This window comes from Lepisma saccharinum, chromosome 29 (assembly GCF_977018435.1).
Source record: "Lepisma saccharinum chromosome 29, izLepSacc3.1, whole genome shotgun sequence".
NCBI classification, from domain to species: domain Eukaryota; kingdom Metazoa; phylum Arthropoda; class Insecta; order Zygentoma; family Lepismatidae; genus Lepisma; species Lepisma saccharinum.
In genome coordinates, this window is record NC_139257.1 from 44,563,517 (window position 1) to 44,578,277 (window position 14,761).

The 14,761-nt window shown below is 37.7% G+C and overlaps 1 protein-coding gene across 1 annotated transcript in view; it reads right to left on the reverse strand.

Annotated features, from left to right (window-relative positions):
- The window catches only part of Khc-73 (Kinesin heavy chain 73), a 405,567-nt gene that overhangs the window by 68,568 nt on the left and 322,238 nt on the right, over positions 1-14,761 (reverse strand). The window contains exons 18-19 of the mRNA XM_083114710.1: positions 10,389-10,514; positions 4,467-4,686 (exon numbers count right to left, since the gene is read on the reverse strand). Of these exons, the coding sequence (XP_082970836.1) occupies positions 4,467-4,686; positions 10,389-10,514 (346 nt within the window). The remainder of the gene's footprint in view (positions 1-4,466; positions 4,687-10,388; positions 10,515-14,761) is intronic.

Below are 14,761 nucleotides of genomic sequence, written 5' to 3' on the forward strand. Positions count from 1 at the left end.
AATGTTAATTGAAAGTGATGAATCATTCCATTTATTCATAATTTCTGGAAGAGCGTTAAATATTGTAATAGTGGATTTATGACTATCGGCCTTTATTTAACTGATCTTTCAGACCATAGTGCCAAGCAGCAAGTAACAAGTCATAAGCAAGTCATTTGGAAAGGAACCTAAAGAAATTCATACGGCGTGACATGAGAAGCTTCACATGTCACTTGCCTCGCTCAGACTCCGCTGTTTTATCAATCACATGCATTATGTTACCTCAGCCTGGGAGAGATCAGTGTCATCGTCATTTGCCACTTCAGTTTGAAAGCACCCTTTGACATCAAAAGATGGTAATCACATCTTTGGATATTAGAAAATATGTGACATGGTCATGATTTACATATTGCTACCTTTAGACATCCAGGGGATCACATCATTTTAGACATCTCAAAGGATAATTGCTTAATTTTAGAGATTAAGAGGAATCATCTTTATCTAGATGGCAAAAATGGAAGATCGTCATTTAATCTTATGTTAACTGAAAACATATTTCTAGTTTTAGAAGTTTCAAGAGAAGAGGTAAATCCCCTCTGTGTCCTCCCTCTTAATCTGCCCATCCTTGTTGGATGTGATCAAATCTTATCATACGAACCAGTATTAATCTGACCTTAGATGGTCATACTACAAGGCAAATAAACAAATGTGGATTGTCAAAATTACCCTGACATTACAGCATATCTGATGCAGACTTGTTGCTTGAAATTATTTATGATTATATGACATAGCATGTACAAAATAATTATGCTAAAAACTTATGAAAGTTTTGCTAATGTAGATACCACTTTGACCTGATACCAATATCAACGCTCATACTCTTTATGATTCCCACTGATACCTAAAATAACAGTGGGTTTGAATCTGTTTGGCAGGCAAGGATGTTGGTTAATTTATAGTACTGAAAGAAAATACACAATAAAAATTCATGACATGGGGAGGTTTTGTTAAGTAACGGCCCAGAGATCGCCAAACGGATAAGAATGTTTACATTTCTTATTCGTTGGTCTTTGATTACAAGCCAAGTATATGCAATTTGATGCTGCTAATTAAAAAAGTCAAGACACCTGTTTGACCCAAGACAAGAAGTTTAATACATTATGACGAATACTTACTACATCTCACCACACAACATACATTAAAAAAACAGGTGAACAGTGCAGCGAGTCAACAGACCCATCCAGCACTGGGTGAAGACAGTTGAAAATCGCAAGCCGTGCTCGCGACGTTCCGTACACACACACAAAAGAAAACACTAGTACCGATGCACTTCTTAATAAAGTAATAATGTTAAACTATAGATCAGACAGCACAAAGCTAACACATGAGTGTTCGTGCTGAAGTGAAGAGGAAAGTATTTTCCCCTCCAATAGGTAAGAATGTTTTTGTCGGAGTCTTGTGTTGAAGCATCTTGTGGGTCCAAGCGATGCACGGGAACTGTCTTTTTTACACTGTCTTTGCTCCTGAGCATTCTCAACCCTGTTGCACTAGGGGAAAAATGTCCTTCCTTCCTTCCTATTCGATCCTGGGCCTTAACTCCACCCACACGCGACTTCATGGTTTCACCGAGGAGGGATGATTGTGAGGAGGGATGATTGTGAGGAGGGATGATTGGGTGGAGGGATGATTGCATAGCACCAAAACATAACAAACAATCCACTGTTCATTGGAGAGCGAAAAGTATGTGGTTCGGATTAATTTAAGTTCCTCGTAACTTTACTGTGAACACTTCACTCTCGACAACTGGTTAAGTCTATGCATTCCTTGACGCAAAGATATATTTTCGGGCAAGGTGGTAGGTCAGAATCCAGCACTGTTTATTCTTGTTGGCAAGCTGTCAATGAGGTAGACTGGCTGGTGCACTTGCAAAAATTACGATTCCTGCTCGTGTTTTTTACATGTCTGCATCCAGGACTCTCGGCACCTGGGAGATGGTGGGCTTCAAGAGAATAGAGGGTTTCTTGTTCTTGACGTCCTTATTGAAGGTGAGAGTCATGTTCTAGCATCTCTGGAACAGAGGTTTCATTGTCTTTACCAGCCAAGGCTGAGAGCGAGCTATGTTTCCCACTGAACTTGTCGGGGTAGTCAAAGATTAAAGCCCCGGAATGCAGTAATAATGGCATGTTTCTGGGGTCCATCTACCTCTCCCAATTTTGACCCGATGAATCTTTATTAGTTTTCGAGGTGACAGGAACGAAATGTAAACTGATCGAATATCAAAGTTTATTGCAGGACCACACTTTTTCCCATGTCAGAGAGTGGGGACGCTTATTGATCGTATGTTCGGTCTCGTGGGAAAGAATGCTGTTTCGTAAGAGACGGCCGTGTCATTTCTGAGAGCAAAAAAAAAAAAAAAATCTTGGGGAAGTGTGAAGCAAGACAGTACTTGTAAAATTGGTCATATACCAATACCAATACATGGGAATTGAAACAATTGAAAGTAGTTCAAAATATTATGAATTTTAAAATATAACTGGAATTAATTCATATCAATCAATCTACTGGAGCTTTGTTTTACAACATTCATAATTTCACATACAATAATTATTTAACCAAAAATAAATTTCTCTACACAATGTTCTTGCCAATAAAAAAAAATTATGATATTTAGTGTCCATGAAATTGTCACGTGGCATTTTTGTGGATCACTCAAGACACACAGACACTGGAAAAAGTATCGGCCAGATTCAGTGATAAACTCTGAACCAATGCTTTCTAGTTCCTGATTAATTCAGATTCTTGCTAATTTGTGTTTATGTTCTAAAATCAAATTTAAGATTAAACAATCCAGCATAGTGCATTCACACACAATACTCTAATATGCTGCAAAATATTATTTTCAGATCTTTCAAACACATCAGAAAGAACATGTCCTTCAGGCACTATTGTTAGTACACAACTGCCTTACCTGCATAGTATTCAGTAGTGCTAGAATTTTCATGAGGTAGAATATGTTTTTGGTGAGGGTCGTGTTTTCCCTAAACATATAGAAATTCATATTTTGAAGAAACTATTTAAATGAAGGTGCTTTTTAAGGGCATATTTGGCCTTTTCTGCGTTATACAGCATACGAGGTGTGGCTAGAAAAAACTGATTGATGTTGCTGTCGACAAAGGGCATCAAGGATAAGCAGTGCATGGATGTATAACGTGATATCTTGCCTACCGGCTGTGTGATTGCCCAGGGTGTGCGGTGCTCAGTTCTTCTGTAGTTTGTGGACGAAGTGAACCGTACATCCGTGCTCCGTCGGAAAATAAATTAAGTGTGAAAGTGGAACAGCGTATCAATCTGAAGTTTCTTATCAAACTCGGAAAATTCACCACAGAAACTTATGGTTTGTTGAAGGAAGTGTACGGAGATGTGTGTTTATCATGCATTCAAGTATTTAAGTGGTTTCAAAGGTTTAGAGAGGGACGAGAAGTGATTGCGAGCGACAAGCGTCCTGGATGGTCTTGCATGTCAAAAGCGGAATCAAACATTGCAAATGTCAGTGAACTGATTCAAATTGTGTACCCGAAGGTCAAACTGTCAACCAACAATATTTCATTATGATACTGACGACCCTTCGTGGGCGAGTAAGACGACGACGACCTGATTTGTGGAAAAGCAAGTCATGGATTCCTCATCAGGACAATGTTTCTGCCCGCACAGCATTGGCAGTCAAGGCTTTATTGGCCAAGTATGGGATCCCAGTGTTAGAACATCCACCATATTTGCCGGATCTTGCTTCGTGCAACTTTTTTTTTTATTCACAAAGGTCAAATCAGCACTGAAAGGAACCCGATTTAAGACCGTAGAATGTGTGAAAACAATAGCGACAGAGGTCATGAACATAGTTTCGGAAAATTATTTCCAGCACTGTCTCCAGCAATGGAAGCTTCGTATGGAGCGGTGTATCGATAGTGCAGGGGAGTACTTTGAAGGGGATAATGTTCATATTGTACAAAATAACCAATAATAGATTTTGTAGCAACAGTCCGGTTTTTTTCTAGCCACACCTCGTACTTTGATGGATTTTCAGTCATATTAAGCATATTTTCGCTTTTTCGAGAAATATATAGTCATTTTCGAAGTGGATTCATTTTTACTCCCATGTTCTCTCAAGGTTTTTTTTAACTGCAGCAAAATCTTTTTCATTTTTATTTGAAAATTTAGAGAAAGTATTCATTGTGCATTGCAGCTCAGGACCCATAAAGTGAACTAGAAAAAAGTATGTATGTGAAAATATCTCAGCATTTAGATATTAATGTTTGATACAGTCCAGTTATAAGGGCATATTTATACAAATTATAGTGCATATTTTGTAAAATTTTAGGTCATAAGAGCATATTTTGGTCATTTTTAGGTCCTAGCCCTAGTAATCAGTAATAGAGTAAGACAACAAAACATGAATTAACACAACAAAGTAGAAGAACTGTACCAATTACCTGAACAATGTTCAATGAATTCTTCATTGATGGGAACTGCAAAATCTTTGGAATGCTCAAATTTGAAGGTCATTGAATCCTGTCCTGTCCAAGTAATAGGATACTCTGGATTCACTACAGGTGGCACCACAATACTTTCTGGATGGCCCCAAAATACATACTGGCAGAAAACAAAATTGGATAAGGATGGTGGGAGCCCAGTTGCTTGCTTTATTGTGACCTGAAAAGAAAAATCAGGGTTGATAAAATGACTAAAATCCAAACAACCAAAAATAATCCATTAATGATACTTTCAAGTTTTCCTAAGCTTCCGTGACAATTTCACGTAATGTATTTTCAATGAACTCATTTCTATATTTTAAAAATTCCTTCTAAATAACTTCTCTTATTTAAATTTAAGTGCACCTTTCGACATATATAAGAACAATTACATACCAATGCATGGGTTTTAAGAGTTTATGGCTTCAGTAAAACTCTTCCAAGGTAATTAACTGTCACATGAAATATAAAAACTTTTCTCTTTTTTTAAATTAGAGACACCTGGTCATTAGTTGAGCAGCTCAGTAGTAAAGCTTAATAACCCACACAAAATTGAGTTAATATTAGATGTAGTTGCCGTACAGTCTCCAGTTGTGCAATAATGAAGGAATTTCCTTGACACCTCCTTTCCCATTGCACTAATATTTATTGTTATTAATTACTTTTTCTCTTGTACAAATGTTTATTGTTCTTTAATCTTAATTTCTGTAATTTACCTATCACTGATAATGTCAGGATAGTGATTATGGACTTATCTTGTTAAGAGCTGTTGCCATAGCAATTACGAGTGTTTTTTGTCTTGACTTTAAAGTTGGGGCTCTGTTTTTGAATAGAATGATCAAGTTGAATTATAAGAAGTTTAATTTCTTTGAATGAAATGGATTATATGTTAAGCATATAAGTATTTAGTTTGCAAAGAAGTAAAAAAAAAAACTTCCTTTTTCTTAGTGCAAACTTAACTTTGATTTTTATTTGAAGAACTAACAGATATATATTACCTAGGGATGGGACCGATTAATTGGTACTCTATCAGTATCGGCCGATATAGGCATATCGGTGTATCGGTTTATCGGTAAAATTACCGATTATTTTACCGATCCGATATATATTGTTAAATATCTTATAATTTAGTGCAAAATTCTGCCATTCTGTTGTAATTTTTATGGATAATCTCCATGCCCTTCTTTCTAAAAAAGTAAATGTGTAAATATTCAACTTCTTTTGCATTGCAATCACCTCGAAACACACATTTATTAAGGAGACCAATGAACATTTTAGGTTCTTCAAGGACCATTTCTAATTTTATATCGGATCGGTAGAATATCGGTTATCGGTATCGGCAAATTTTATATCGGTACTTTATCGGTATCGGCCAAAATTTCATATCGGCCCATCCCTAATATTACCCCATACCATAAGAGGTATCACGCGAATGCTTGAGTCTTTCATGTGAACTTACTATTTGCTCTTTTAGTTAAATCATGTTCTTTTGACTAAAGAACGTGTCATCCTTCAGAAACCAGTCACGGTCAGAACACAATAGACAAACTTTTATGAGTTGTCAAGGGGGCACTCAATTATGAGTGATCTGAGTATTTATGTCCACAAATATACACAATTTCATTTCTCCAACATTTTGCGGTCAAGCATTTTGATCCGACAATCTAGATTAACTTTGCAGACATGCACCTCAGGTTTACACTACTGGAACTTTTATATAATTGGAGAATTCTTAGGTTATGAAAATGTTTCAGCCCCTTCCTCCCTCCACCACTCTGCCATAATGAATGTCACAGTTCATGGTGGTTACAGTGGCTTTATGACTGAATTTGTAACATTGTAACAGACCAGAGGCGTCTCCTGAACACATGTGGTGCATGCGTTCAGGAGACGCCTCTGTAACAGACTAACCGTTTTGGAATGGATATAAAAAATTGTACAAACTATTAACGCTACTTCATAAGAATTCAAGAGGAGGTGTTATGAATATATATAGTGTTCCACTAGGAAGGATGGAAGTATGACAGACATGTTAAATAGTAAAGAGGGTTAAAGTGACACTTTCTTCGACAGATCTCTTCATTTCAAACTTTTATGGGAAATATATTTTAGCTTGGTTGGAGGTTTTCAACAGAGCAAATAAAATCAGTTTCATGGTTTTTAAACAAGATATATTTTAGAATATCACTCCACGTAATAGCCTAATGTTTTAAAAATGGAGAAGAAAAATGCGAAACCTTTCTATATTAACATGTGAAAATGCACAGTGGTGTTTTGAAATCTGTAGTGTCTTCTGCCTATTGTAAGCATGCAAATGCATCAGTTAATTCGAAGAGTGTAAACAAAAAAAAGAATTTCAGTAGGAATTCCCTTTTAACACAAAAATCTGAATCATTCATGTGTTTTGGAAAAAAAAATGTTTACACTCTTGACAAAGGTATGTGTGTACCTGTAGAAATATTGAATCAGGGTGGCTACTCTAGGACATTGATAAAATTCAAGTATAATTCCCAGTTTTCAACGCGAACTTTCCAAAAATTCAAAGATACAACCAGATGTCTTTTCTATTTCAACCTTACGTATTATCGCCTCTCACCACACAATCACATATATATTGATGAAAGACCAGGCTCCAAGAAAGATCCGAGCCTCTAACATCGAGAGTCGCTCACCCCTTGGGACATTACCGCCAAACAGTCACCCCAACCTAGAAGAGGAATAGCAATGGATTCCGCTCTAGGGTCACTATTTATATTTTGAGCCTAACAATGAAAAAACAGGAATTTGGCATTGAAAACTGCTTTATTGTTTTTCGAAGTATTCTCCTTTATGGTCAATACACTTTTGCATTCGTTCGAACCATTTGCCAAAGCAGTTTTTCCAATCTTCTTGAGACACCTCCATAATATGGTTTTTGAACGCATCAACGGCGTCTTCCGCCAACGAAAATCGTTGTCCACGCAATTTATTATTGACATTCGGGAACAAGAAGAAGTCATTGGGTGCCAAATCAGGACTGTACGGCGGATGACCCATCAATTCGATATTTTGACTGTTCATAAAGTCGGTTGTTAGACGAGATGTGTGACAGCTGGCATTGTCTTGATGAAGAATGATCCGACGGCGTTTGTTTGTTTTCCGTATTTGACCGAAGACCTCTGGAAAACAAATTGTTGTGTACCATTCAGAGTTGACCGTTCTACGTTCCTCTAAAGGCACAGTTGCCACATGACCAGTTTTCCCAAAAAAACAGGCGACCATTTGTTTCGATGTGCTTCGAGCGCGAACAACTTTTGTTGGATTGGGTTCATCTTGAAACACCCATACAGTCGACTGCTGTTTACGTTCCGGCTCATATGCATACATCCATGATTCGTCACCTGTTACAATCTTACATACGTCTTTTGAAGCACCACGATTGTATTTATTGAGCATTTGTTTGCACCAATTGACGGAAGCGTCTTTTTGAGTTTTTGTCAAATTGTGTGGGATCCAACGAGAACATACCTTTCTCACAGCTAAATGATCATGTAATATTTTATATATGCTGGTGGAACTAATGCCTATGGTTGCCTCAATCTCACAGTATGTCACATGACGATCTTGCAGTATTAGGTTTTGCACAGCATCAATGTTTTCTTGAACAACAACTGATTTTGGACGACCTTTGCGAATCTCGTCGGTGAGCGAATGGCGGCCACGATTAAATTCGTTATACCAGCGTTTCACAGTGGCAAAGGATGGGGCTTCATTGCCAAATGTGGAAGTAAGTTGATCGATGCACTCTTGTCTTGATAATCCACGTAGAAAATCGTAAAAAATCATCGCACGAAAATGTTCACAAGTTAATTCCATTTTATTGTTGTCGCGCAATCTCCAAGGCAACATAAACAACACAAATGAAGCTATTGACAAAACATTTGAAGTACGTTATGGTCAATAATGCCAGACGATTCCGTGCAAACGTCAAAACGCGCCTAACTTCAATCAGTGTTGCCAAGGCTCAAAATATAAATAGTGACCCTCGTATTTCAGTGGAATAACGCCGCAACGCTAGGTTGCAATCACCGGGAAGAAGTAGCGATTGATGTAAGGCAATGACAGCAACTTCCGGCACAAAATCACGATCGATAAAATCCCAATTCGGGGGACAAACGAGAGAGAGAACCGAGAGGATTTTCACCACCATGGAGAAGGTTCCCACCTGGACTGACCTAGGTGCCATTCGGTAGAGCCACAGAAGCACGCAAACCGAAGAGCACATCAGGACTCATCCGAGAATTCGGCCAGCCACTTGGGGACCAGCTTGCCTTGTACCTCTGCAGACAACACCAATGCAGTCGTCGCCTGCCTGCCTGCCTGCCCCCCCCCCTCTCTCTCTCTCCCTCCCTCCCTCCCTCCCTCTCCATACACCGATTGAGGTTTGCTGGGTTGCTGCCTAACACAGTCACTTCCAGTCGCTTGCTGCCTTCACTGGGCTGACCACAACAACCCAAGTCGATCGCTCCAACCGCCATCCATCGCCAGCTGACTGCCCCAGTCCAGGTGACTGTCCAGGGACCACGAATCACCCAATTGCAATATAACTTCTCATATCCTCAAAAGCCAAGCGAGTAAATCAAAAGCGTAACTCTGATCCCTGTTACACCCAAGTTACGTCGCAATATCTACCGTATTTACGCGTGTATAATGCGCACTCTGGTTTTGGATGGGTGAAAGTGACAAAAAATTATATCTCGTATATAATGTGCAGTACAATCAAATTTCAAGAAATACCTTTTTCAGTTGTAGGTTGTAAAACTGTTGCTATGCTGATCAAGAGTGAATGATGTCATACCTAATTCAATTGCTCATTCCTTCTTTTTCAAAATATATACTTTTTCTTTCCGTGACTAATGTAACATTTATACGAGTCAAATTCAGGACCTTCCAAATAACAGTTAGCAGCACAAGATTTCTTCCAGTAAGGAATTTACACACTCCATGTATGTCATATTATTTGGCCAGTAATACATTATAATTTTTATTACCTTTCTCCTTATATTTTCTTTCATCCAAAGTACCATAAAAATCTGAACGATTCTTCATTTTTTGATGAACTTATTTCAACCGCATTTCACATTAGTGTCGTTATCTTGAATGGAATACTGTTTTCACATTCAGAAACCGCAGGATTTAAGCTTTGATATATAACATGATAGGGTTCCGTAAACATGAAAAATCAATGCAAGTGTCCCAAAATCATTGAATGACCCTGTACGGTTTCATGTTGGGTGTCTGAATTATTCGTGCATAATACGCACCACAGTTTTTGGGAGCAAAAATTTTGAAAAAAAGTGCGCATTATACATGAGTAAATACGGTATTAACAATATAAATGGTCTGTGTGATTCCAATGTATCCAAAAATTCAAAATCAATTCAATTAAAGGGGATATTTATTTTAAGGTGTGGAGCTAAAATTTTCCACTCAGACCCGAAATACATCTAAAAACACAATTCTCAAATGTTAAGGATATACTAATCTATGAATAACTTAATTGTACAAGAATTTCAAACTAAAATTTAACTAATCAATTTCAAAAACTTATCTTGCAATAATATTCCATCTGTCAAGATAGATTGTTCTGCAGAGGACACTAGCAAAGTAAACAAATTGAGAGAATTCTGATTTATTTTCACGGAGCTTTCTTGTCTTTCCTCGATAAACATAAAAGCTAAAACTGGATTTATAAAAGTTGCAACATCTCATGTGTATGGAGAAAAATTCACGCAGAATTCCCAGAATTCAAGGAATTCAAACTGAGTAGCCACCCTGTGAATGTATAAATCAGTAACAACAAAAATTACTTTTTCTTCAAGTTTCTCAAACATTGATACTTACTCTGCAAGTAACTTGGCTGCTCCCTGGAACAAAATCGTCATCTCTGCCACTGTCACCTGAACTTTCTGAAGCTGCTTCACACATCCTGTCTTGTGGAAAGTGTCCTGAAATTCTGGTAAGTTCCACCTAAAGGAAAATTTAATCGTAAATACAAAAATTTGCCTCCTTGGTGACACAGTACATAATTTTTACTAGCTGTGACAAGTGACTTTTTCCTCCAGTACGTTTCATATCACAAGAAATTGACAAAAAGGGGTTGGAAATTTACCAACACCCCTCCTACATCCCCGATCTGGCCCCAAGAGATTACCATCTGTTCAGATTTGTTAAGGATGAATTTTTTGTTTGTTGTTGGAAGTCCACTTTATGCTCAGATATGCTAATCGAGACTGGACCTACAGTTTAAAGTGGAATATGAACCACTGCCCAATGTGCCTCCACCGGAATGTGAAGGATGACATACGAGGCCACCATTATACAAGAATGGAGCAAATTCAGAAAGCAGGTCATCGGTGTCTTCGGCATGCTGGAACGGAGTTCTACCATAGGGATATATTAAAGCTTCCAGAATGGTGGGGAAAATGTGCAAAAAAGAAGTGGAGATTGCGTTGAAAAGTAAATTAAAGGCTGTAGATTAAGGTTATGTACTTGGTTTTTCAATAATACATAATGACAATTTAGAAAAACTTGTTGCTCTTTACTCTTGATATGACCTTCTGCACTCTGTTCCAAGATTTTCTAAAATATATGCACTTGGGGCAAATGCACTGGCAATTTGGGTGATAAAAATATAACACCTTTTATTAATTCTGATATTCATTAACTTACCTTTTCTTTTATATGATCATTTGGTTCAAAATATTACAAAAAGAATCTGGCTGGAGAAAATGTTCTTCATGCAAAAAACATGTAGAATACTAACTGAAAAAAAAATTGATGCTATATCCATTTCAAAAACTAATTTCAAAACTAACCCACTGAGCAGTCTGTACCTTCATTTCTAACTGCCTCCCCCCTTAAGTTAGTTTTCTTTTTGCATCAAATAAAAATTGGATTACAAGAATTTTATTTTTTTGTAACTAACACTATTATCATCGTAAATAATAAAAAAGGTATGAACTGTTACCTTTTTGATTGTCCCATTAATTTAAGCATTTGACTAGCATGCGAGAGACCCAGGTTCGATCCCCAGTGAGGGAGAACCCAGATTTTTCCCACCTGTTCAAGCAGCTCCGGAGCCCACCCTGCATTGTATAAAGTGGGTACCTGGAGGAAACTCTGGGGGATAAAGGGGGCCAGGGACATGGTGCTGATCCCATTACCGCCAACTTTGGCCATGATCAAGAAAGTGTGGGGCCCTAACTCCACACCCCCTGTACGCCTTCATAGTGCAGTGCTAAGCACAGGAGAACACTTTACTTTTACATTAATTTTAATGGGTGTACAATTAATTAATGACATTTTGTAACAATTTGTATCACTCAATAAAATAAATTAGGGATAGGACCAATTAATCGGTTCTCTATCGGTATCGACCGATATAGGCATATCGGTGTATTGGTTTATCGGTAAAATTACCGATTATTTTATTGATCCGATATATCGATAAATATATGATAATGTAGTGCAAAATTCTGTCATTTTGTTGTAATTTTAATGAATAATCTCCATGCCCTAATTTCTAAAAAAACAAATGTCTAAATATGCAATTTCTTTTGCACTGCAGTCACCTTGAAACACACATTTATTAAGGAGGTCAATGAACCTTTCAGGTTCTTCAAGGACCATTTCTAATTTTATATCGGAACGGTAGAATATCGGTTATCGGTATCAGTAAATTTTATATCGGTACTTTATCGGTATAGGCCAAAATTTCATATTGGTCCATCCCTAAAATAAATATAAAATAATATGAAATTGCAATACATAAGTTTTCAGCACTTTCGTTCATCATTTATGTTAAGAAAGTCTTCAGGGTGTGGTACTCCCCAAAGCAGGGGTGTGCACACAGCTTTTTCACTGGCAGAACAAGCTTAGATAATATAAATAGCACTGTTCAAAGCAAAATTAAATGGAGAACAAAGTTCCGATGTGTGGCTGACAGATACCAGAATGCTTAGAAGTAAAGTCGAAGCTGAACATCATGTTACGTCAGAATTGCATTGACACAAAGTTCAAAACATTCATGTACTTCCATACTACAGCACGCCAAATCATCAAATGATGTAAATGAATGTTCGTATCGCTCAATGGGTTAATGGGTGTGTCAGCACTAGTGTGCTGCATCGAGGCTTGCTCGATCGTCTAATAGTTTGCATGGATGACGCTAGATGGATTTACTGAATCGACAGTTCGTTCGCTTGAGCGAAAAATGCTCGAACAGGCAAAGGATCGGTATATGCTTGAAGCCCAGTAGTACACTTGTAACCGTAATTTGTCCGTGGTAGTGGCCCTTCAAATATGCTTCGTGAAGTGAAAGATGCCGTGAAATTGAAACTAAAGAGAACATAGTCATCATCTTCATGTTATAATTGAATTTAGCCTATCTTACCAATACATAGCAATATATGAAAATGAATAGATGATTATGGAATGAAACTACCAGCACGAATTTTATTTATGTATATATTTGTACGATTATTGTCACATTGAAATGATATTTGATATTCTATATATTCTAGGGATGGGACCGATTAATCGGTACTCTATCGGTATCGGCCTATATAGGCATATCGGTATATCGGTAAAATTACCGATTATTTTACCGATCCGATATATCGATAAATATATGATAATGTAGCGCAAAATTCTGCCATTTTGTTGTAATTTTTATGGATAATCTCCATGCCCTACTTTCTAAAAAATTAAATGTCTAAATATGCACTGCAGTCACCTTGAAGCACATATATATTAAGGAGGTGAATGAACCTTTCAGGTTCTTCAAGGACTATTTCTCATTTTATATCGGATCGGTAGAATATCGGTTATCGGTATCAGTAAATTTTATATCGGTACTTTATCGGTATAGGCCAAAATTTCATATCAGCCCATCCCTAATATATTCGAACAAATCACGCTCGAGCGTGGGAGATTTGAATGAGTTTGAGCAAAAGTTGTCCAATACAATCATTACATTAGATGCAAAAAATCGTCCTTACATAAAGTTAAAAGTAGTTGGCTCAATGGACATAAAGGAGGGTCCAACTATTAATGCAGATATTGCGGGTAACACTGCTGTGTCAAATGTGAAGTTAAGTTAAGAGAACTTCTTCTCAGCAGGACAGGCAGCATGAGAAAAATGAGGCACCAATTTGCAGTAGTTACTTGAAATGCTAACAGTTACTTTGACTTGAAAAAAATAATAACTCAATGCTTCTAAACATTGATTTGCTTCTCTCTTCTACTAGATATAACAGATTTTCCCAGGCAGCAGTTAGTCAAAATGTAAACATTAATAGACAGGCTAATCTACACGAAGATAAATTCGTGACTGATTTGTTGACAAGGAACCAAATGGAGAGGTGAAACTCAATGGCATGGCGTGACTTTTTCAAAAGTGTTACCAGTCGCGGTCATCCAACGCTATCATCTCCACCCTAACCCCCCACCCAAAAAAAAAAAAAAAACATGCCTTTGATCTGGATTTTTGTTCATTTCGTTGTTTTTTTTTCTTTTTTTCCCCCAATCCTTACTTACTCCTTGGCTGCTACAGCCCCTAAAGGGCCTTGGCCTCTCTCACAACGATAGCCCATTCTCTTCTGTCTTCTGCTCGACGTCTCCACCGTCTTACTCCCATCCTCCTAAGGTCCTTCTCAACATCCTCCAACCATCTTTTCCTTGGCCTTCCTCTTAATCTTCTTCCTCCTGGTGTCCCTTTATAGACCTTTTTAACCGCTCTGTCTTCAGGCATTCTTTCCACATGTCCTAGCCACCTCACTCTCATGCTTCTTATATTGGAAACTATATCTGGTTTTTTGTAGTGTGCTCTAATTTCATCGTTTCTCCTTATTCGCCATTGTCCATTCTCATTTACTGGCCCGTATATTTTCCTCAGTATCCTTCTTTCCCATCTTCGCAAAAGTTCTTCATCTGCTTGCACCAAAGTCCATGTCTCTGCTCCATATGTCACGACTAGCTGATATACTTTGATTTTCAAATTTCTACTCAGGCTGCGAGATTTGAAAACTCTTAACAGTGAGAAATAGCTTCGATTTTCCCCAATCCGCTCAGTGATTTATTTACTCACAATCACTCCTAGAAACAACTACCACTCATGAGCGAGTTACCGTGAAAATCCAGTGAATAGTAGTCGAGCCTTGTCAACCATCTCTGTTTCTTTGCAAAGAGGTGGAAAGGGGAAGAAGAACCACAGA